The sequence below is a fragment of the Tiliqua scincoides genome, chromosome 2, assembly GCF_035046505.1.
Source record: "Tiliqua scincoides isolate rTilSci1 chromosome 2, rTilSci1.hap2, whole genome shotgun sequence".
Classification (NCBI taxonomy): Eukaryota; Metazoa; Chordata; class Lepidosauria; order Squamata; family Scincidae; genus Tiliqua; species Tiliqua scincoides.
In genome coordinates, this window is record NC_089822.1 from 25,298,895 (window position 1) to 25,322,313 (window position 23,419).

Genomic DNA, 23,419 nt, shown 5'->3' on the forward strand with positions numbered 1-23,419 from the left:
GAATTGTAATAACCTACAAATCTTGTTAAACTGTAGCCTTGTTCTCACTGAGGTAGTAATCCTGTGTCTAGGCTGTACAACTCTGGACTCTAGTTGGGGACTCATGTGATTGAATGTTCCTCAATATAAGACAATTTCCTGCACATAGGAAGCTAATTTGTCAGGGAGAAGTCATATGTATTGTCTACACTTTGGTCTATTTAGCCTATTATTGGGTAAAAATCAAGATGCTGCAAGAGCAAGAAAAATTATACTGTTTGGGAACAAATTACTCCTTTTCATGGAGGAACAAATCTTGTTTAGAATTTCAGTGTAGCTAATCTACAAGCACTGAAGAAGATGTGATCTTTGGTTCCCCTGGTGCAGCAGCTGCAAATGGAATAGCTACTTTAAAAGACAATACAAGGCATGTGTTGATAAATGCCTTTTTAGGTTTGTCTATTGCATGATTAGTTTAGTGGGGTAGTTGGATATTTCTTTCTACTGCTGTCTTCCACAAACCTGAGATTATTAAGGAGTGATGGTGGAAACTGATCAGATGTTACCTTTGGGAAATCTCCAGTGTCTCCTGCCGGTACAGGACAAAGCTTCTGCAGAGCATGGAAAGAGGGGAGAGGAGTCACCTGGGTCAGTAACAATTGATGAAAACATTAAACCTTACCTGAAAAAGATCAGAGTTGAAGTAGAGCCTCCCCCATTCACGGCTCCAGTATCCGTAATTTCAATTATCAGTGGTTCAAAAATGCCCCTATTGCACCCCCCCCCCACCCATTACACAAATTACTTATCTACTGGTGTTTGCAACTTTCCTGACTTACTGGCTCGGGTGGGGGGGGGGAGCGTTGACTACAGAATGGAAGCTGGAAACACAGGTACTCACAGGAAGCAAGGCAGGACAGAAAAGAATGTGATGCTTATACTTATCATAGAGTTCAAAGAGCTTAGCATCATGTTCTTTTCAGTCCTCTGCTTTGCTTCCTGTGAGTGTTTCCTGCTTCTGTTTTGTAGTCAGCAAAAGGCAGAAAGCCCGCAAACACCAGCAGATAAGTAATTTGCGTGATGGGGGGCATGGTGGGGGATTTTTGAACCTTTCTATAGAGTCCCCCCCACTTGTGGTTTCTGTATCCATGAGGAGTAGGGGCAGGGAATGTATCTTCTGCAGATACGGGGGGGGGGGGGTTTGTAAAACTTCCATTAAAAATGTACTTGTTTAAAGTGATACCCTTATTCAGTATGAGCATGCTGATGTCTATATATATTTCCTAAACATTAGAATCAGCCATGGGTGATCCTGGGCCTATCAGATTGGGATGGCCCCATGCCAGTTTCAAAATAAGGTAATGGTTTCTGAATACTCAGGAGTCTCCCTCGGTTTCCATAATTATTCAGATCTGTAAATTGAGAGAGTTAAAAACAAAACAAAAACCTCAAGCAGCTGGATGCTTTTCCAGGATCTACTGAATGTATCAGTAGTACTGAATTGTAGTAGTACTGAATGTGTCTGAATTCAGTGGTACTGAATGTGTAGTACTGAATGTGTCAACCCACTGAATGATGGGTTGAGGAGAACAACATAAAGGAAGAGAGCGAATTGGCTTACTTAAACTTAACCGTAACAATGTATGGTGTAGTACATAGTACAATGTATGGTGTAGTACATAGCTGCAGTAGCATATATATTACTGTTTATAGTTCTCGGTATAGTACAACATATGTCACTTGGTTTGTATCCTCAATGTGTCTCCGATTATATCAGGAGTATAACTGATAATCGTTTTCTTAAATCTCTTTTTCACCTGAGAGGTATTCTCTTGTTTCCTTTGTAACTGGCTGGTGACTAATTATTATGTATGATCTAGGTTTGTGGTGCAAGTGACATTACTTGTGCCCTCTTCAGGGCCGTGCCCAAAGTTGTTCAACCACAAAGTTAGGCACTCGACTGGGCCCACCCACCGCAGACACTTGCCTATAAGTCGATCTCACAGAGAAGTCGAGGGCAGGTTTTGGACCCCAAATCATGAATTTTTCTATGACCATTGGATAAGTCGGGGGTTAAACTTAGGGGGGTTCTGACTATAATTTTGTCTGATTTTACCTGAAGCCAGATCCTGAAAAATAACCTTCCAGTAATTGTTACCTAAAAACTGTACAGTTTCTAATTTATTAAAAATATAATAAAAGATCATAAGATGCATTTTTGTTCATTAACTTTTAAAATTCTGGTCTTCACAACATTTGTGTAAACACTGTCAGAGTAAGTGTTGTGCCTGTAAGCAACATACCAGTAGAACCATCAGTCAAATCCTTCTTTAAGGTGCCTGGTGTGTTAAGCCAGAGGCTCTACACGTAACATGCAACATAAAACATGCAATTGGGAGTGTGCAGTTCAGTTCACAGCAGGAGACAAGCAGCAAGGACTGAGCTGCACACAGTTGCAACCCTCTTTACTCAGAAGCAGACCCACTGCTTTCCATGGGTGTTACTCTTAAGTACTGGTGCATTGCAGCCTGGGACCTTGTTTCAGAGGGAAATCCCATCCAGGGGTTTTAAAAACCAGACCCCTAAACTTGGGGGTGGTGGTGATGGTGGTGGTGTGAAATTCTTTGCAAATGACTTGCCAGGAATGTTCAGAGGCAGCAGCAAAAAGAAGGAGTCATTTCCTTTCTTCTCCAAACTGGGAGACAAAGGGGCTTCTGGGAATTGGGGGGAGGCTTTGTGGGAGTATGTGATGCATTCCATAGCAGCAGCCCATACAGACTACAGTTCCCTGAAGTGTCTTCACTTCTCTTCCTGTATGGAGAAGAGGCTAAAATGGCTGCCTCTGAATACTGTAATTACTGGTAAAAATTCTCCTTTTTCTCCACCTGCTTCCTGCTTCTCAGCCCATTTCCAGGCCCCCCCCCCACTTCACCAGATAGCTGCTGAGCTTCCAGAAGCTTCCCAGAAGCTCCCAGAGGATCATGCCTCATTCACTGCATTGACCCAGGTATAAGTCAACCCAGGATCTCAGGCTGCATTTTAGGCATACATTTTTCGACCTATAGGTGAGTATATGCGGTAATTCCAGACAGTTGGAATCTTGAGGTCAGAGCCAGTGTAGTGTCACTATCCCAGCTTCTCCTGGAACTGTTCAGTAGTGTGGTTCTTCTGAGGCATTTTATTGCTTCTGTGTCTGGAAGCTTGTGTATTCTTCAGTTATATGAGATTATGGTAAAAATAAAATCTATGTAAGTAAGAAGGATAATGACCAGAATACAAATCCATATAAAATTCTCCAGCATGTAGTGCCTTGGCTATTTTAAATGTTTCTGTGTTTTCTTATTCACAATCTGCTTGTAATCATTTCAGTTCTAGAGCTATCTTGTGTTTGATACAGGTCAGATTTCAGAGAGCTCCATTTAGTTATTCACAAGAGTTTATTACACTTTTAGGGCGCAATCCTAACTGCAACAAGCAGGGTAACTGACCTGTGCTGATCCAGCGCAAGTAGTTATTGGCTGGGTTGCAACTCAGAGTAAGAGGATTTTATTCCCCTTGCCTCATGTTATGCACCCGCGCATCCTATTGGGCTACCAGATCTGCAGTCGTGATTTCACAGGTGCAAATCCAAGCAGCGCTTTAACTCTGGTTGGGAGGGGATGGGGGTTAAGATCTGGCCTGCGCTGCTGCGGCTGGTCCCACTCCCCTCCCAGGCCCAGGTATTTCCACAGTTAAAAATAGGCATAGGAGAAACTGTTTTTGGTTTTGGCCCAGCATTCAGAATGGTCTCTTAATACACAATAATACACTTACAGCGTAATCCTAAACTGCCCTGGAGTAGGCAGGCCGGCAAGCCTACCCTGCATTCAAAGCAGGGTTGGGGCTGAAAGTGGCTCAGCCTGGGGTAAGGGGAAATCGCTTCCCCTTACCCTGGGTAAGGCAGCAGCAGCTCCAATGGGCTACTTGGATCTACCTTACCTCAGAAAGTGGCACAAATCCAAGCAGCTTGGAGGTATTCCAGGCCTCCCACAACCAGGGTTAGGATATGGCACAAGTTCTGGATCCTGGCCCTGCCCCACACTCAACCCCCACCAGCCCACAGGCCCACCCGCTCTCCCCCCACCCCAAAATGTTTCTAACCTGCCCTCCAAGTCTGACTCAGCTGGCGCAGGCTTACCTTTGTCTTGGACCAGTGTCCAGAGGCTGGACACAGCACTTTTGTGACACCTTGCACTGGCCCATCTGCTGGTCTGGATTGCACCCAGAGTTTACATCAGAATTTAATACTGATTAAAAAAAAAATAGTGAGTCAATCACAGTACGAACAGAAATAACTGGCTGCTACAATATTGCATATCGCTTTATAAAATCTGTGCTTCTTCCCCTGTGAAGACTTATGCAGGAATCCTATGCATGCTTACTTGGGCATAAGCACCATTGAATACTCTGGAACTTATTTGCATAGGCTTACAGTATAAATTTGGTTTTGTCTAATATCCAAAATATCCAAATATCCAAAATGTGTTATTTGTCTAATAACAAAATATCTACTTTGTTGTAAGTAGATGGTGAGTTGTTGAAGATTATTTGGAAAACAAATGATACTTGTGCTGTTAGATGCAGTGCCAACTTTACTATCTGAAAGTGTCCATGGATTCAATCGAAAGTATGTTGCTTCCCTTCTCCCATTCCATGTTGGTTAGTCTTGCCTTATCATTGGTATACCAGTATTGTTAGTACTGATTGGTACACAAGTGTTTGGTACACCAATATTGTTAGTACTTCTATAGTGACCGATTTTGATCTGAACCTGTGTTTCGTACAGACCTTTCAAGAGTAGAACATCTCTTGAAATACATTTCCTAGCATAAATAGCAAAGTGATGTGTTTAAATTTGGTGCAGCAACTGTCCTAAAAAAGTCACCCACCTACAGTCTTCATGCTGTTTATGAAAGCTACCTCCATTTACAGAGGATACTTAAAAGCAGATTCAAATAAGCAGAAAAGCCAATGGTACAGGCCTTCCTGGACTACCTTACCTCAGACTGGAGGACTGTACATTTTGAGTTCACCCTCCCCACTAAAAGAAACTCCTTTTACATGAAAACTGGCACATCACAGAAAAGGCTAGGCTAAAAACTTTCTCCTTGGCATGTTAGTTTTCTTCATGATGAGAGTTTCTCTTCTACATGGGGGAAATATTCAGTGGTATGAGATACCTACATATGGTCTGAAGTCTAACGAGATTCACCACAAGCTCCTGATGTAATTTGGCCTTTTATTAGAAAAGTCAGTGGTGAAATTATGGCTGCCAGATCTGTATCAGTATCTATGAAAAGTGTGTGTAGGAAGTACAAGTCATGTGCTGAAAGGCTGCTGTACTGACTGTAGCCTGTTCATTGTAGCCCAGCCAACATGCTCCATGTATCCTTATTGTGACACACCGTGACCACTTCATGCAATATGTTTTTAGGCTTGCATGTGACAGTTGAGTGTACTCTTGATGGCAATCTGTACTGTACATGTGGGTGAATGCAGGCTTCTGAAGCAATCCCTATAGACATGTTGAATGTTTTGATTTTTGTCCGTGTGAACCCAGCTTTGGATTTGTAAGAAACCAGATTCCATTGATGGAAGGTTTCAATGAATGTTTGCAGTTCTGTGACTGCTGAATTGGAAAATGCAATGTTGTATGGGTTTTTTAAGTAATGGAGGCTTAGTGTGCTGGTGTGTTCAGTCTGCTTCCTGTTTTTTTCTGTAGTCATCATCTACCACAATGACCACTTTGTGTGTGCGCGAGACTATTTATATACACAATCTTTCTGCTTTGGGTGATTCTAGTGGTTGCTGCTGCTGAGACTGCTAAAGACCAGTGGCTGCCTACAAACTGTTCTCTGTTAAAATGCAGTCCTCTCTCAAGCATTACTTTCCTTGATTAAAATGGCCACCCTAGATACTTGACTGAATTGTCTTCTTATTTTTATTTTTAATCCACAGGTTTCCACCTGAGTGGCACAGTGACCGAGCCTGCAATGCAATCGGAGCCAGAAACTGTTTGCAATGTAGCTATCAGCTTTGATCGTTGCAAGATTACCTCAGTGACCTGTAGCTGTGGAAACAAAGACATATTTTACTGTGCCCATGTTGTGGCGCTCTCTTTATACCGAATCCGCAAGCCAGATCAGGTCAAACTGCATCTTCCCATTTCAGAGACTCTCTTTCAAATGAACAGAGACCAACTACAAAAGTTTGTACAGTATTTGATTACAGTGCACCATACAGAAGTTTTGCCAACTGCTCAGAAACTAGCAGATGAAATTCTTTCACAGAATTCAGAGATCAATCAGGTTCATGGTGAGTTCATTTTCTCTCTAGATTTTTGGTTGTTTTTTTTTAAGGACAGACTTACTGATATTGTATCTGTGTTGGCGCACTTGATTCTTACACATCCTCATACTTGCCACAAAAGCTACTAAAATGCCTTCTGCATACATTCATTTAACTAGGTAATATAGTGGAATGTGAGAACATGGAATGAAATGAGTTCACATGACATAACTGGCCCAGGAAATAATGGGGAGAAATCTAATATGTTGGATAACATGTATTTGGCAGAGCTGGTGTTGTCTTAAATGGGACAATTAAGGGTAGATCCAATAACTGTAAATGCATGCCTCATGGGGAGGCAGTACTCCAACTATGCAGCTAATACTATGCAGCTCATACAATTACACCCAGCCATAGAGCTAATACCATTACTGAGCAGAAAAAGGACAACCAGCACCAAGGAATCTGGAACGCAAAGTAAGGTGTCAAAGCATCAGTGATGCACAGAGTAGAAGAACTTACTGGAGAATCCAATACAGGCATCCCCTGCTCATTTGACAGGTAAGGGACCAGAACAGTGTTGAAGTGGAAGGTTGAAAAGCAGAACCCAGTCTTTTTGTAGTTTACAAATGTTGCTTCAAATGCTTTTTTTTTTAGCTAGCAAACTGAATGCCTTTTTTTATTTTGCAAATTGCTGCTGTCACACAAAGATTTCTGCAAATGGACTCTCATTAATGCCTTCCGGAATGGGGATAGACCTGGAGCTAAAGTTGGCACTTGCTTTCTTTCTCTCTCTCACACACATACCAAAACAGTTTGAATCACCATGCCATATGTCAGGCATGTCCAACAGGTAGATCACCAGCCCCGCTTGGCTCCATCTCTCCAGCAGCTTGTCCCATCGCTAGGAGAGAGCTCGTGCCAGCCCTGCTGGCACTGCTGATCCTTTGCCTGTCTTTTTTCCCTGCCTGCGGGAATCTTGCCTGTGGGTGTATTGGGGGTCCTTGGGGGTGCTTGTTGTTTTCGTGCCAATAGTTTGTGGGTACCCCAGGGGGCCACCGTCTGCACCCCATGACGAGACGCCACAGGCCTGGCGTCATACCTGGTCTCCTGCCTCTCAGAATCACCCATTCCTGCCCGCACCCCAACACCCCTTAGAAGTGTGTTATATACCAGGCGATATCCATTCGCCCGGGCTTTAACTGAATACACTTTTACCGTATTAGTTGTGTCGTGTGCTGGTCGTTGGTCGCTTTATAGTTCGCTTTCATGAAACGTTTTTGGGCAGACATAACAGTGTCAAGAATTTGGTGATTTTGGCGGGCTTTTCCAATTTTGTTCTAACTTGCCTATGCCTTGCCTTCGAATTGGTTCAAACCACTGTGACTTTTGCTTGCATCTGCAATTTTATTTCGCCTTGCCTTTGCGTTGATTCTACACTGTGTGCAGAATTTATTAAATCGTGTGTGGTGGTATTTGAACTTGTTTGGCGGTATTTGATTTTATCTGGTTTACTGGACAGGTGTTTGAATTTTTTTTGATGATTGTTTGGTGGTATTTGATTATTGGTGCCAGTATGATGAATTATTATTTTTACTTTTAGAACTGTATGTGTGGTTTTGACATCTCCAGTCCTTGTATTGCACATCATCCAGAGGTCTTCACTTCCTGTTAATCTTTAATACTTTGGGACAGTGACAGCTTTGGACCAGATTCAGCCAGTGTTTATACTAACTTAGCAGATTTGGCCTTCTTACATCCAGCCACCCCAGTATAATGAAGATGAGTGTTTCAAAGAAGAGCAAATCCTACCACTTTCATGATGAATGGGAAATGGACTACTTCTTCATCATGGTGAAAGACAAGTGTTGTTGTCTAATTTGTAACGCCCCAGTATCCTTGCCCAAAAAGGGTAATCTGGAATGTCATTATAAGGCTCTGCATAGCAATAAGTTTGATGCTGATTTTCCACCCAAAAGTGAAATTCATAAACTGAAGCTCAAAGAACTTAAATCAAAATTGGCTACTCAGCAACAGTTGATGGCGAAGCCAAGGTCACATTCGGTCAATGCAGCCATAGCATCCTTCAAGGTCAGCAACCTGATCACAAAGAAATGCAAACCTTTCGCTGAAGGGGAATTTGTAAAAGATGTTTTCTGGAAGCAGCTGACAATCTTTTTGAAGGATTTTAAAATAAGAAAGAGATCATAGCTGCTATTCAAGATGTACAATTGTCAAGAAACACTGTCATGCGGCGAATAGAAAAGATGTGTGGAGACACAACTGAACAATTGTTGGAGGATGTTTCAAATTGTGTTGCTTTCTCACTCCAACTGGATGAATCTATAGACATAAGAGACATAACCCAGTTACTAGTCTTTATCCGGATGGTTTTTGAAGACTTCAGTGTTAAAGAAGAACTACTTGGAATGATTTCTTTAAAAGGGAGAACTACTGGTCAGGAAATATTCAGTTCTTTCCATTATTTTGTGACAAAGTGTAATCTTCCATTGCACAGACTTGTTTCCATCCGTACTGATGGAGCAGGAGCAATGACGGGTGAGGTTAACGGTTTCATAGCCCTCTGTAGACAGAATGATGACTTCCCAGATTTCCTTTCTTACTACTGCATCATTCACCAGCAAGTTTTGGCAAGCAAGAGACTCAATACAAAGACTGTCATGGACATCACTTTCAAAATTGTAAATTCAGTTCGTGGAAGATCACTTCAAAGACAGCTTTTCAATCTTACTCTTGATGAAGGGCCAGCGGAAATCATTTTGCACACAGATGTAAGGTGGCTAAGTAGGCACAAATTTCTGCATAGATTTTGTGATTTGCTGAATGAAATAAGAAGTTTTTTGAAGGAAAGGAGAGATGACCAAGCAGAGTTGGAAGATGAGGAGTGGTTATGTGATCTGGCATTTCTCGCTGACTTTACAGGCGAACTAAGTGATATGAACCTTGAACTACAAGGTAAAAACAAATGCATTGGCGAGATGATGAGTACAGTTTCATCCTACACGAGCAAATTTGAGCTAATGATGACTGACCTTGCAAACAATACTTTTGATCATTTTCCTAGTATGCAGGACCATCTGGGACAATATCCAAATTTTGTTTTTCAGAACGAGAAGTATGTGACAAAAATCTGTTCTGTTATCCAGGAATTCGAAAATAGATTCTGTGACTTCCAAAAAATTGGAACAGTTGTGGAGTACTTGTCATACCCATTCAAAGTAGATGTGGACATTAAAGAAACTGCAGCTGCTATCCGTAAAAATTACTTATTGAACAAGCCATCTCTTGAAAACGAAATATTAACCCTTAAAAATGACATTTTTCTCAAGACGCATGCTGAGCAAGAATCATTTTGGAAGCTAGTGCCTAGAGACAAATTTCCCAGCTTGAGAAGATGCAGTGAAGCTGTACGCTCCTGTTTCGGTTCAACTTATTTGCGTGAATCTGCGTTTTCCCATCTGAAAATGACAAAGAGTACACAACGTTCCAACATGGCAGATGAACATCTCCAGGATTCCCTGAGACTGGCCCTCACGCAATATTCACCCAACTTCAAAAAGCTGGTGGATGAAATGCAGGCTCTGACGTCTCACTAATGAGCAAGAGCGAAATATTAAAGATTGTGCAAGATCAGCCTGAATCAATACTCGACCTAAATTTAACACAAATTACTCAATAAAAGTTAAAGAAAGTTATTAAGACAGTTAAAGAAAGTTATTACTCAATAAAACTTTAAGAAAAAATGTACTTTCCATTTCCCCTCGCAGTTCTTACTGGATCTTCGTCTCTCTGTTTTGTTTTTGCTTAATTTGCTTAACAGCTGATTACATCCAGGTAAATGACAGAAGGTTCATTAAAAATGGTGGTGGGTGGGAATCCTCCAACTTTATTGGGTTAAAATTTAATTTGAAACCAATTTGAAACTTAATTTTCATGGTGGTAGATCACTGGCACTTTTGGCCGGAAAAAGTAGATCACGACCTGTTCGAAGTTGGACATGCCTGCCATATGCAAATCAACATGGGAGAGGGCAATTTCAGCCTTTAGAACAGCAGAGAGAGGTTCAAAGAGCAAAACATGCGCTGAATGAATGAGTTCCAGGTATAATTGAAATGTGTTGAAAGAGTGGATTGTTGGAAACAAACCTTCAGAAAGTGGGGGATATCTGTATGCCTAATATGTTTTGATATGCAGTATCTCCCTCTTCAGGAAGAAAGGAACTTCTATTCCACTTATTCTCGTAGTTCATAAAAACCACATTTCTTCCAAATGCACAGTAAATAGAACAGAAATGGAAAACAGAAATGAAACGGAAGACAATACACTGAAACACATTGGACGTATTGTGTTATCCAGTAAATTTTCTCACTTTGAGTATCATTGGAAGGCTTTACTTTCTTCTTCTTACTTTCTTATACACTCTTCTGTGTGTAATAATGCGTGTCTTAACTACATAGTCATAGGTTGCTGATTATTACTCCATAGAAACTCTTAAAGCAACAAAACTGACAAAGGGCGCAATCCTAACCCCTTATTTAAGTACTTTAAAGCACTGGCATAGCAGTGCCAATGGGACATGTGCTGCATCCTGCAGTTGGGTGTCACTCACAGAGGCCTCCTCAAAGTAAGGGAATGTTTGTTGCATTGCCCTTATGTCAGTGCTGGAAAGTGGGTTAGGATTGCGCCCAAAGAGTGGCAACTACAAATTTAAAGTGATATAAGAGGGATATCAAAGAGACCATTGGTAAGAGGACTCGGATGATGTCTTGGTAGAGGTGTGTGACTGCATAGGAAAAAGAGGTGTGGATGGGCAAAAGTTACCATGATGTATAGTAGGGGTGTCAAACATAAGGCCTGCAGGTCGAATGTGCCCCCTGGAAGCAATTCATCTGGCCCCTGTTATAATTGGGTTTTCCCAGTGGGATTATTGGGCTCTCTCATATCTTAAATATATGAACAAGATTTGCACATTTTCTCTTCAGTCGTTTGCAGCTAATGAGTCTCTATGTGAGAACAAAGTGCTTATTTCTTAACATCATGTGCTTAATGACATCACTTTCTGCTTGATGTTATCATACCTGACCCTCACCAAGCACCATCAATGCTAACTTTGACCCTCTATATGGGTTTGACACCCCTGATGTATAGGGTAGGTTCATGAAAGGAGCAAGAGATGTATGCTTAATGTATAGAATGAGAATGACCAGCAACTCTAATATGATAATACTGCCGAAAGAGAAGAAAATTGCTGCATTACCGCTTGTGGATGGAAGGGACAAGTCTGGGAACATTTGTGATAATTAGCTTAGACCTAATTAGTTTCAGTCACCTGAAACTTAGACCTTAGTTTCAGTCACCTGAAGATGGTCTGAAATGAAGATGGTCTGAAATGAAGACTCATTTCAAACAAAATGTTTGGTTCAGCAGTTTCTATTTCTGAAGATTGCTAAACATTGACTACAAACTGAACATGTTGAACTATTCACAAAATCAGGATGCGGGATGCCAAGACTCATAAAGTGGAAGTTATTTGCTCCAGAAGCAATGAGAGTAGTAGGAGAAGAAATGTCTTGGGTTTGAGAAGACATAGTTTTGGGTTGACTTTAGTTTAGAATGCTGTTAATGTATGGCAATTAAATAAGTTTGCTGTGAAGACAGTGATTTCCCCCTTTTAAAAATGTTTCAAAAAAGGTTGGGCAGGTGTCCAATGCCAGAAGACAATACACTGAAAGACAATACACTGGTTGAGCATAAGACCCTGATGCTTTATAAGGGCCATTAGGATCCCCAGTGAGGCCGCAGCATTTTAAACTCAGTTAACCCAAATTGTTGTAAAAAAAAAATCTCAGAGGTTAGTAACTTGGTAGGACTAAAGGATTGACTCTGTATACCTGCCCATCAACCTTGTATACCATGTTGGAAGGGAGGGGGAAAGTAAATTTTTCAGCAAAAGCAAACCCTTCGTGTTCAGACTGCATGGAAGTCTGATGAGGATGGCTTGGCAGGCATGGAGCCCTGTCAGAGCACATCCTCTTCCTGCAGTGGTCTGGAGAGATGGAGAGGAAGGAAAAAAAGGACCACACATCCTGCAAGAACCATACAAGTAGATGGTCTTGGGTGTCTGGACAATACATTCATTGCCCTCCAGAGACCTGCAGGTGTCTCTCTTAGCAGGGAGAGGCACAGTTCACATTTAAAAGGCACAGCAGACTGTGGTGATAAAGAAGAGTCCTGCCAGTCTTCCTTTCCAGCTGTTCTCTGTTTTGGAAACTAACTAGCGGTTTATGGTGAAACTGTGTTTTGGTGTCTCTGAGTATCTACTGGATGGTGAATTTGGCCTTCTAATCTTTTTGAGTCTGATATCTTTTAACTTCTGCAATACTTTAACTTAAAGCAAAGAGTTGGACTTAATAGAGGCCATTGAGTATACCTAATGTTAAGTGAATGTCACGCAAGGTGACATTGTGTAAAGACAACCTTGTGGTGTTCGCTGATAAACATGAATGTCTCATAAGTAGTCTCACTTTGTATGCTGAGAAACACCTTTCAAAATCTTACAGTGCTGGAGAATAGTGGCAGACCTCCCAGCCCTGTGCCCCGGGACAAAAGTCCGCAGTGGCGCCCCCCATGGGATGTTGCCGCCCCCCTGTGTGCAAATCTGTCCCCCCACTTACCTGAAGCTTATGGAGCTTTGTGCGACCCCAGGCTGTGACGGAGAAGCTTCCTGAGGCTTTCCCAACACTTTAAACTGTACTTCCGGAAAACCGGAAGCAGTATCCAACCCCGCTGGGAGCCTCAGAGATGCTTCTGCAGAATCTTAAAGGCTCACGCCCAGGGCATTTGCCCCATCAAATGAATGGGAGGTCCGCCACTGCTAGAAAAGAGAGAGAAAGTGTGTAGACTGGATGTGCGTATGTTCTCGGTATTGGTGGTGAACCTTTTCTCTCCCAATAATGTACAAATTGAGTTTGATATAAGGTATTCAGTGCCAAAGTGAAATACTGTCAAGTATGTTTTGGCTTGTGGTTTGCTAACCTGCACAGTCCTGACAACTTGTGATACTCTTCTTCTGGGAGTTATATTTGAGATGTGGTAATAATTTTTGCTAGCCATCCTTTGACTAAAAATGTGCGGAGACCTTCCAGCTGCTAAAATTATTTTAATGTCTGTTGTGTAGCTGATAAAATAGCTACACTGATGTACACTGGCCAAGGCTGTAACATTTTGTGCATCAACTTCTTTGCAGAGTAAGATTAATAACCATTACCTGTGAACCTGGTTTCAAAGTGTCACTTGGCTGTGTTCAAAATAGATACAAGCAAATAATCTTTTCATCACCTCAGTAGAAGCATTTATGGAGTGAAAATAACACTGACCAACCTAGATACGGGAATGTCAGGATGTCACAAATCTGTTTTTTCATTTGCAGTATTTCTTACATTTCTGTCTTTTTTTCCTTGATAAAATGCTTTTGGGATGCTCTCAGTAAAGCATTACTCATCAGTGGTTAATTTTGTCACTGAGTTAAAAACCAAATTCTTTATTGTTTATATTTTAAAAATAGGAGCTATTTTGAACTTTAGTGAGTTTTGGACTTCCAGTTTTCTTTCCCCTTTGCATTTTTATGCATTTGAAAGAAGTACTGTGTTCTGATCAACTTCATTTGAAACGGTAACATGTTTTAATATTAAAACTGTCAGTCACAGTCTGGGATTGAAGCAATTCTTCAGTGGCATCACTTGGAAAATCTACCGAACATTGACTGGGAAAGCTGTAGAATATATCAATTCTTCCTATCAGAAAAGGTGCAAGTGATATTTAGTTCTGATGTCGTCGTCCCCCTTTTCTCTTTCTCTTAATAGATTACCAGTGAAGTGTCATTCCATTGGGGCTGAGCTTGCTGTACCATGCCCATTCAGTTTTAAATAAGGACGTGGCAGATGGAGTGTCATCAGCCATGTAGCCCTGGACGTATCCAGTGGATCATACCCCATTGCTACATTACTGCTGTGGCATGGTGACTGACCATGTGGCCAAGTTCAAATCTTACCTTATCTGCCAGTTCAATAAGAAATCAGAGTTCTCTCAGACTGACCTCCACCACCTCATCCTCCAGACCTGTTATATGAAAATAATGTATCTCCTTTTGTTTCTGGATAGAGAACCTGGTAGACATATATTTAGAGCGCACACTGTTTTGATTAGAGAAAACCCCCAATTTTATGGGAAGGTATCTGAGCTGGTGTTGCATAGTCTGAGAATGAATTATGAACTAGGAAAGCCTTAAGCTCAAATCTTGCCTCCTCTCATGAGGTGGCTTTAGGAAAATCGTCACAGTAACTCAAAACTAAGCTCACAACATAGTATTTAAAAATTAAAAAATCCTTAAAAACAAACCAGTGGTGAGGCTGAAAAGCCAGCAGGGGTTAGCCTTTGTTTGGGGGCTAGCCTCTGTTTTCCACTGTGTGTTGTACATATGGCTGCCTGCTGAGCAAAAGTCATTCAATGTAATGAGCTCCTAGCTCTTGGAGAACAGGTTTTCACCCTTAAGGTTAAGGTTACGGAGAAGCTGAGAGAAGGAGAGAAGTATGTAGACAAAACTTCCAGGGGCATGGGAGAGAAGTCACTCTCCTTTGCTGGCAGCTCCTTTGCCTTTCTTGGGGCAGGGTGACATCCTGTTAAAGAGGAAACGGTTGCTTAGGAAGGACCTCTTTCTCAGGGGATGAACTGATCTCTCATGCCAGTGATGCACTTCTTGGGTGGGGTTGTGGTAGTCTTGGTCTGGTCACTACAATTAAGAAAAGGATATTATAGATGTGTAAATATGTAGAATAGGGCCATATCTCATGCCACTGGTACCTGCAGTGAACTGCTCCCACCACATTGCCCTTGGCTGCACAAAGACCTGGTCTATGCCTTGTGATACCCTGGGGAAGGCCAGGTCAATCTGGCATTTGAAGGGACAGGCATGCTAGTATCCCCTTATAGTGTGCACCTGGAGTGGACCACCCCCCTCCTAACCCTTGATATGCTACTGGGGTATGCTACTGGAACAGGGCAAGCAAAATGACAACACACTATTTATTAATGTTATTGTGAATAAATTTCTACCCTTCCTTTCTGCCAGAATATTCTAGGTGACTGAGGGCCCAATCCTATCCAACTTTCCAGCACTGGTCCAACTGCAATGCAGCCCTGAGGTAAGGGAACAAATGTTCCCATACCTTGAGGAGGCTTCTGTGACTAGCTCCCCACTACAGGATGCAGTGCACGCCCCATTGGCACAGCTGCACTGGCTCCAGAAAATTGGATAGGATTGGACCCTTACAGTGATAGAGTAAGTAATGTGTAATTTTGACCACAATATATTCAAAATACTATCACTACTGTCTTTGTTTTTTCTGTAGTCAGTCTGTTGAAATTCAGCACTTCAGAATACTTATTAAGATGTAAGCATTTCTGGAAAATAGTAAGTTTACAAAAATCTTCCTAAAGCCTATGATGTCTTATATGGAAACTATCTTGCACATACTGGTTTCCAAACACTTAATGCTATTCTTGCAATATAATCAGACAGTGTTCTGAAGATGCTTCTTTGCAGTTCCAAATTTGAAGCTATACAGGAGTAGGGCTGGTGAGTACCCTGATTTAAGGCCATAGCCCTGTCTGTCTCCCTGTGAATACTATGTGAATACTTTCTCTACAGCAATGTTTCTTAAAGTACGCTCTTAGGAGCCCTGGAACTCCCTGAGTCCCTTTCAAAGGCTCCAACCATAAGTGGCTGCCATCTGCTCCCTGCCCAGTTTGCTTGCCCGTCCCTCCTGTCCTCTTCTGTTCATGACTCTCCTTTCTCATTCTTCTTCTGTTCCAGTTCTTTGCTGGTGTTTGGTGTTGGGCTCAGTGCTGCACCACTCTGTGCATGTGCCAGTACTCTTGAGCTCCCCAAGACTCTGCCCATGCAACAGTGAAGGTCCCTGAGACTCCTTTTAGGGGGAGTGTAAAGGGCTCCAGAGTCTGAAATGTTTGAGAACTGCTGCTCTCTAGAGCATACTAATGAGTCTACTGCCTCCCCATGATTAGCATTTGTCTCCAGCACTAAAACACTGAGTGTGGGGGAAGTTTTGCTCAATGAATGCAACCCTAGAATGTGCTTAGTTTTGTGACTTAGTTTTGTGACATCTAGTTTTGTCCTCAGAATATTGTACCAGCATGACTTTGACTCCTCTAGTCCTGAGCATTTTTTGAGAACTTGTCATGTGTTAGAATCACTTTTGCATTAGCATTTGTTCTCTGTATAGGAGCAATTAATCATTTTAAACAATTTGCAAGATAGTACTAATCTCAGGTGTTGCAGTGCTTGTTCTCATGACATCCTTTAATCTTGTTTTTGACAACTGAGTACCTGCAAGCTGTATCATGTAGATACTGTCAGACTGCATTTAAAAACAAACTTAAGACTACCATGGAGGGGAAAGAGCTTTTAGAAGCTGAAGGATGTTTCAAAAGTGTGTTTGGCTCCCAAGAGAGTGAAAGGAAGTGTTTTATATGGTGTCATAAGTGTCAGTTGGTCTCTCATTTTGAAATGTTGCCAGCTGAGTCCTTTGAACCAATCCTAGACTTGTGTCATGTGCAGCTGGGATGGGGAGGGAATTAAGAACTGAGGCCTATTGTGTTTGGAAACTCATTGCAACTCACTGCAGGAAGTGGGGCAGCTTAGTCCAGTCTAATCTGAAAATAATCTGAAACGTTTATGAGGTGGTATCTGGAACACAGCACTCGTACAGTGCTATCTTCCTCACTTCTGGTCTACTGAGCCTGTGAAAAGCCACTGCCCTACTACAGTTGCCCTTATGATTTATCGGGGTTCCCCCCTCCTTTCCTTCTTGAATCCTTTGGGCTGTATTGTAGGCCATTGCAAAAGGTCTTTGACCCTCAGCAGTGGCTTTTCAGGGGCTTGAAGTGATACACTAGGGAGGAGAGAATGATGAAGATGCATTTCGCTTGTCAGGATTGTGCCAATAGGACACCTTAGAGGCCACCCATTGTTGGTAAAACGTCTCTAGAACATGCAGATTTTTTAAAACATGACACTAAGGAGCTTCTGGAACCATATTTGCAAAAATAGTGTCTTTTAAACATACTCGTTCAATATTATACAAGGCCTTTACATTATATCAATTTGTCGAAATTAATATTTTATGAGGAGAAGTTGCTGGTTGTTGACCATCATCTTACCGCATGAGGCATGTCAATTTGTAAAGACTGAATTTGTGTATGTTCTTTTGGCTTCTGCTGAGTTAGGAAATGCCCCAATTGTGCACATTTGTGTCAAGTATTATAAGGAGCGGCTTATGCTGAGTTGCATTGATGATTCATCTCACTGCCACTCTCCAGCATCTAAAGCAGAGATCTGTCACTGTCCCATTCTCCAAGATCCTTTGAGCTCAAGGTGCTAAGGATTGAACCTGGGACCTTCTACATGCAAACTGCTCTCCCAGATGAGCAATAGACCTTGTCCACTAATGCATGTTGGACACCATGGAACTGTTGCTCAAGCAGACTTTTAGCTCCTGCTGTTGTGTGCTGAACCTTTCCAATCACGGTGTGGTGAAAGTCAGTGTGCATAGAATTCTGCAAATTCTAGATGAGAGTGATGTGAATCCCATGTACCAATAAAATGAGTCTTTTATGTAATTTTTCTTTCTGCTATACTTGTAGGTGCTCCTGATCCAACTGCAGGTGCTAGCATAGATGATGAAAATTGCTGGCATCTGGATGAAGAGCAGGTCCAGGAACAGGTTAAGCTCTTCCTCTCCCAGGGTGGATACCATGGATCAGGGAAGCAGCTCAATTTGCTTTTTGCAAAGGTAGGTAGGAAGGCATTTTTTTTTTTGTGGCTACCAATAATGCTTTTTTACTTCATGTTTTTCTTCAAGCTGACCCCAGATTGACTAGCTTCTGCCTTAGCAATGTTCCTGTTTGCTTATTGGAGCACTGTTTAGTATTACCAGTAAATGGTCTCCTGTGGAGGAACGTGAGTCGATGTGACTTGAAATCGGTTTTATTTCAGGCAACAGTGTTTGTGGTGTCAGTATCTGTAAGGTCCCCCTCCCACTGCTAAATGGGAAATAAAAGGGATTTCAAAAAACAATCTAGCACTTTTTGTTGCAAACAACGTGTAGCTGTAATGGATCTTAATGACTCAGACACATGCAGTGTGCCCCATAAATACATTTTTAAAGCTTTCAGCTTTTGAAGTCTGTCTCATGACTTTGCACATGTTTTGAGTTGTCAGTAAAGAATTAGCACATTCAAGTGAGAACCATTAAGAGAAAATGTAACTTCAGACCTGAATGACTCGTGAGAATCTGGCTCTTAGGATTTGACTATAGCAGTGGTATTCAAACTGGGGTGTCATGACGCCCCAGCCTGAGGGTCCTGGTCCCTTTCTCCTTAAGGGGTGGGGACAGGGAGAAGGCAGCGGCGCGATCCCCAGGATCGCACTGCTCAGGGGGGCTGCAGGGGCTTGATGCACTTGCCCAAGCCCCCTGCAGGCCCCAGGGGTGCGGGGAGCCCTGTGCAACCTTCAGCAGGGCTCCCTGGGTTAGGGAAGGTGACAGCGGAGCGATCACGCCCCACTGCGCTAAACCGGAAGCGGTGCGCGATCGCCCCACTTCCCCTTTTGACCGGGCTGCAGGAACTGGGGTGAACCCTCCAGTCCCTGCAGCAGCCATCCCTGGCTGCGGGGAGCCGGGTGTGAGCGCTTGCAGGGCTCCTCGGGTCAAGGAAAGTGAGAGTGGGGCGATAGCGCTCCGCTTCCCGTTTTGCAGAGGTGGAGCGCGATCATCCCACTCTCACTTTCCCTGACCAGGGGAGCCCTGGAGGCGCTCGCACCTGGCTCCCCGCAGCCAGGGACGGCTGCTGCAAGGACTGGAGGGTGCACCCCAGTTCCTGCAGCCTGGTCAAAAGGGAACATGGAGCGATCACGCACCGCTTCCAGTTTAGCGCAGCGGGGCGCGATCGCTCCGCTGTCACCTTCCCTGACCCGGGAGCCCTGCCGAAGGTCACACAGGGCTCCCCACACCCCTGGGGGGGCTGGAGGGGGCTTAGGCAAGTGCCCCAAGCCCCCTGCAGCCCCCTGAGCGGTGCAGTTCTGGGAATCACGCCGCTGCCTCCCCCTGCCCCCCGCAAAGACTTACTGCGGGATTCAAACTCCCTGCAAGTTTGAAAACTGCAGGACTTTAGTGTTGGATGTTTGGGGATTACTGCTGTTGAAAGCAGTAGTACGGTCCAGCCGGTGCTTGCTTTTAGGTCCCAAGCCAAGCAAAACCCAGGTCAACCCAATTATCCAAGTGAGATAGAAATCCTCACCCCAGCCTGCAGCACTGCAAACACCTGTGATGCTTAGGCAGGAAAGCTCAGGCAGAAATCTCTAGGGCCAGTATTAAGGTGAAACTGGTTGGTTTGGTGGATCTGGTCATGCAGTTCCATATTCAGTTTATCATGTTTAAATGGGAGCTGCATCTGTTTTCTGCATCATGTATTGGAAATAAGTCAGGCGGAGAAACTGATGGCAGAAAAGGAGAATTGTGGTAAGGTGAAGGACTGGCAGAGTTTACTCTGTCTAAACTAGAATATTGAAGTCAAGAGCAGAGTACAAACCTGAAACCAGAAGCAATTCACTGCAATGAGTTGGAATTGTTACAACTACAGGTAGCTAGGATCATAACAGTGTAGTGTCAAAGCATAGTGGAGGCGACAGAAACGTTTCAAATCGGAGTGTACCTTACAACATTATACATTGTAAGAATTATGTCATTATGTCAGAATGCCAGATGCAAGGGAGGGCACCAGGATGAGGTCTCTTGTTATCTGGTGTGCTCCCTGGGGCATTTGGTGGGCCGCTGTGAGATACAGGAAGCTGGACTAGATGGGCCTATGGCCTGATCCAGTGGGGCTGTTCTTATGTTCTTATGTTTAACCAAAGCAGGGTACCTGTCACGTTGAACAGACTGACAGCTACCTGCTGAGGCATCTAATAGTGGTAGCTGATGAACTTGCAAGGCTCCAGTGCCAGGTCCTTGACTTACAGGAGCCTTGACTTACTTAAATTTAACTTTACATAAGCTTTGCATAGGACCTGCCCATGTTTAAGAACATAAGAACAGCCCCACTGGATCAGGCCATAGGCCCATCTAGTCCAGCTTCCTGTATCTCACAGTGGCCCCACCAAGTGCCCCAGGGAGCACACCTGATACAAGAGACCTGCATCCTGGTGCCCTCCCTTGCATCTGACATAGCCGATTTCTAAAATCAGGACGTTGCACATACACGTCATGGCTTGTAACCCATAATGGATTTTTCCTCCAGAAACTTGTCCAATCCCTTTTTAAAGGCATCCAGGCCAGATGCTGTCACCACATCTTGTGGCAAGAAGTTCCACAGACCGACCACGCGCGGAGCAAAGAAATATTTTCTTTTGTCTGTCCTAATTCTCCCAACACTCAATTTGAGTGGATGTCCCCTGGTTCTGGTGTTATGTGAGAGTGTAAAGAGCATCTCTCTATCCACTTTATCCTTCCCATGCATAATTTTGTATGTCTCAATCATGTACCCCCTCAGGCGTCTCTTTTCTAGGCTGAAGAGGCCCAAACGCTGTAGCCTTTCCTCATAAGGAAGGTGCCCCAGCCCAGCAATCATCTTAGTTGCCCTCTTTTGCACCTTTTCCATTTCCACTATATCCTTTTTGAGATGCGGCGACCAGAACTGGACACAATACTCCAGGTGTGGCCTTACCATAGATTTGTACAACGGCATTATAATATTAGCTGTTTTGTTCTCAATACCTTTTCTAATGATCCCAAGCACAGAATTGGCCTTCTTTACTGCCGCCGAACATTGGGTAGACACTTTCATCGACTTGTCCACCACCAAGATCTCCCTCCTGATCTGTCACAGACAGCTCAGAACCCATCAGCCTATATGTGAAGTTTTGATTTTTTGCCCCAATGTGCATGACTTTACACTTACTTACACTGAAATGCATCTGCCATTTTGCTGCCCATTCTGCCAGTTTGGAGATATCCTTCTGGAGCTCCTCACAATCACTTCTGGTCTTCACCACTCGGAAAAGTTTGGTGTCATCTGCAAACTTAGCCACCTCACTGCTCAACCCTGTCTCCAGGTCATTTATGAAGAGCACCGATCCCAGGACAGATGTCCAGGACAGGTCCCAGGTCGTTTGCTGCTCACTGCTCTTTAAACAAAGTAGGAAATGCAGAGTGCATTGGGGTTGCTCCTCTTTTGTTTAAGGGGACTTTGCAGTCAAAGGAATTGGGTTGCTGCATTTCAGTCCTGGAAGCACAGTGATCTGGCCCCTTGCCTTCCCAGTGGAGGAGGGAATGAGGTGAAGGGGGCCAGATTGCTGTGCTCCCAGCATGAAATGATTGAACTCCTTCACTGTTGGCTCAGAGAAAATGCAGGATGCATTGGGAATAAATCCCAGCTTGCTCTTCGTGTCCTGCTTTGTTTAAAGAGCCCATGCTGATGGAAAGGCAGGTAAGATGAACTGATTTCGAGTTATGTAAAATTTTATTTACATAAAGTTGTCCAGAATGGAACCCTTCATAAGTCGCAGACTTACTGAAAGCATGAATTTGCTGCATGCCTCAATATTGTCAAGGTTCATAAACTTTTTAAAATTTTCATACTGAGAGTGTATCTCAGTCCACACCTTCATTTGCTAACACATCATAAATCATGTAGCATAATAGCATAAAGCAGCATTTTTAAATCTGTGGGCAGGTGGGTCCCCATTCATTTCAATCTATATTTTTAATAAATTACTCTTGATGCTACCATGTGACTTCGTTTGGGGAAATATTACAGATCTGTACTGTTAACAGGCTAGTATGTACTGTATATGCTTTTAACAATAATAGTCAATGGAGCTTACTCCCAGGTAAGTATGGATAGGATTGCAGCCTTTGGGATGATTGAGGAATTTGATTTTGTCATATGGGGGTGTGTGTTAAAAATTGTCCTGCTTGATTATGTCACATCTTTGTGACATACACATTATGTCACATGATTATGTGATGTCAGCAATGACATCACATCTGGTGGGTCCTGACAGATTGTCATTCTGGGTTCCATTGCTAAAAAGTTTGAGAACCATTGGCATAAAGAGAAAGTAGTTGGAATATGCATAGCAGCATATAAGAATATATATATTGTACTGTTGCATTATTCATTCCAGGCATTCATAAATAGAGTTTATTAGCATCATGTATTCTGCCTTCTCACATGTAGATTAACTCTTATTTTGATTACCGGTAACTCTTATTGTACCAGTGGTGCATAGATTATATAATCATTTTTCCACACTCACATTTTGTGTTTGTTTCTAATCTGTTGCATATACAATCTTCTCGACCCTAACGCCATTGCTGTCGGGTAACACAGAAATCTTGAAACCTTCCATAGTGTTTTCACAGTCTATTATAGTGAACCTGTTCCATTCTGAATGGAAGCAAGTGAGACTTGAGCACCAACACTAAGTTGCCTTTGAGTTGTTTTTTGTTTTAATTTTTGGCCAACTTTGTACAGCACTGCATAATATTGAACCGTCTTGGAAGTTTCTTTTCCAGTAGGTACAAATTAACAATATCCCATGTTCCACAAATGCTCCCATACTTCTGTTGGCATCTCCTCATCTAAATGTGTTCCTTGTTTTAGTGTCCTTTCTAGTTTTCACAATGTTGCCATTTAGATTTGTTTTTAATATCTCATGTTTTGCTTCCGTTGCATCAATATGTTATACCCCAGGTGCGAGAGATGTTAAAGATGAGAGATTCAAACGGCGCCCGAATGCTGACATTGATAACTGAGCAGTTCATGGCCGACCCTCGCCTGTCGCTTTGGAGGCAACAAGGAACTGCAATGACAGACAAGTATAGGCAGCTCTGGGATGAACTAGGTAAATGCTAAGAATTTTTTGTCAATTTGAAAAAAACCCTCCTAAATCTTTTGAACCTCCTTAGTTCTTGTTAAACTGTTGCTGTCCTTTGGGAAACCTGGCAGGTTGGCTGCT

At 42.8% G+C, this 23,419-nt stretch overlaps 1 protein-coding gene across 1 annotated transcript in view; it reads left to right on the forward strand.

Annotated features, from left to right (window-relative positions):
• ZSWIM6 (zinc finger SWIM-type containing 6) overlaps positions 1-23,419 on the forward strand; it is a 115,500-nt gene that overhangs the window by 45,202 nt on the left and 46,879 nt on the right. The window contains exons 2-4 of the mRNA XM_066613879.1: positions 5,977-6,333; positions 18,046-18,194; positions 23,155-23,305. Coding sequence (XP_066469976.1) covers positions 5,977-6,333; positions 18,046-18,194; positions 23,155-23,305 — 657 coding nt within the window. The remainder of the gene's footprint in view (positions 1-5,976; positions 6,334-18,045; positions 18,195-23,154; positions 23,306-23,419) is intronic.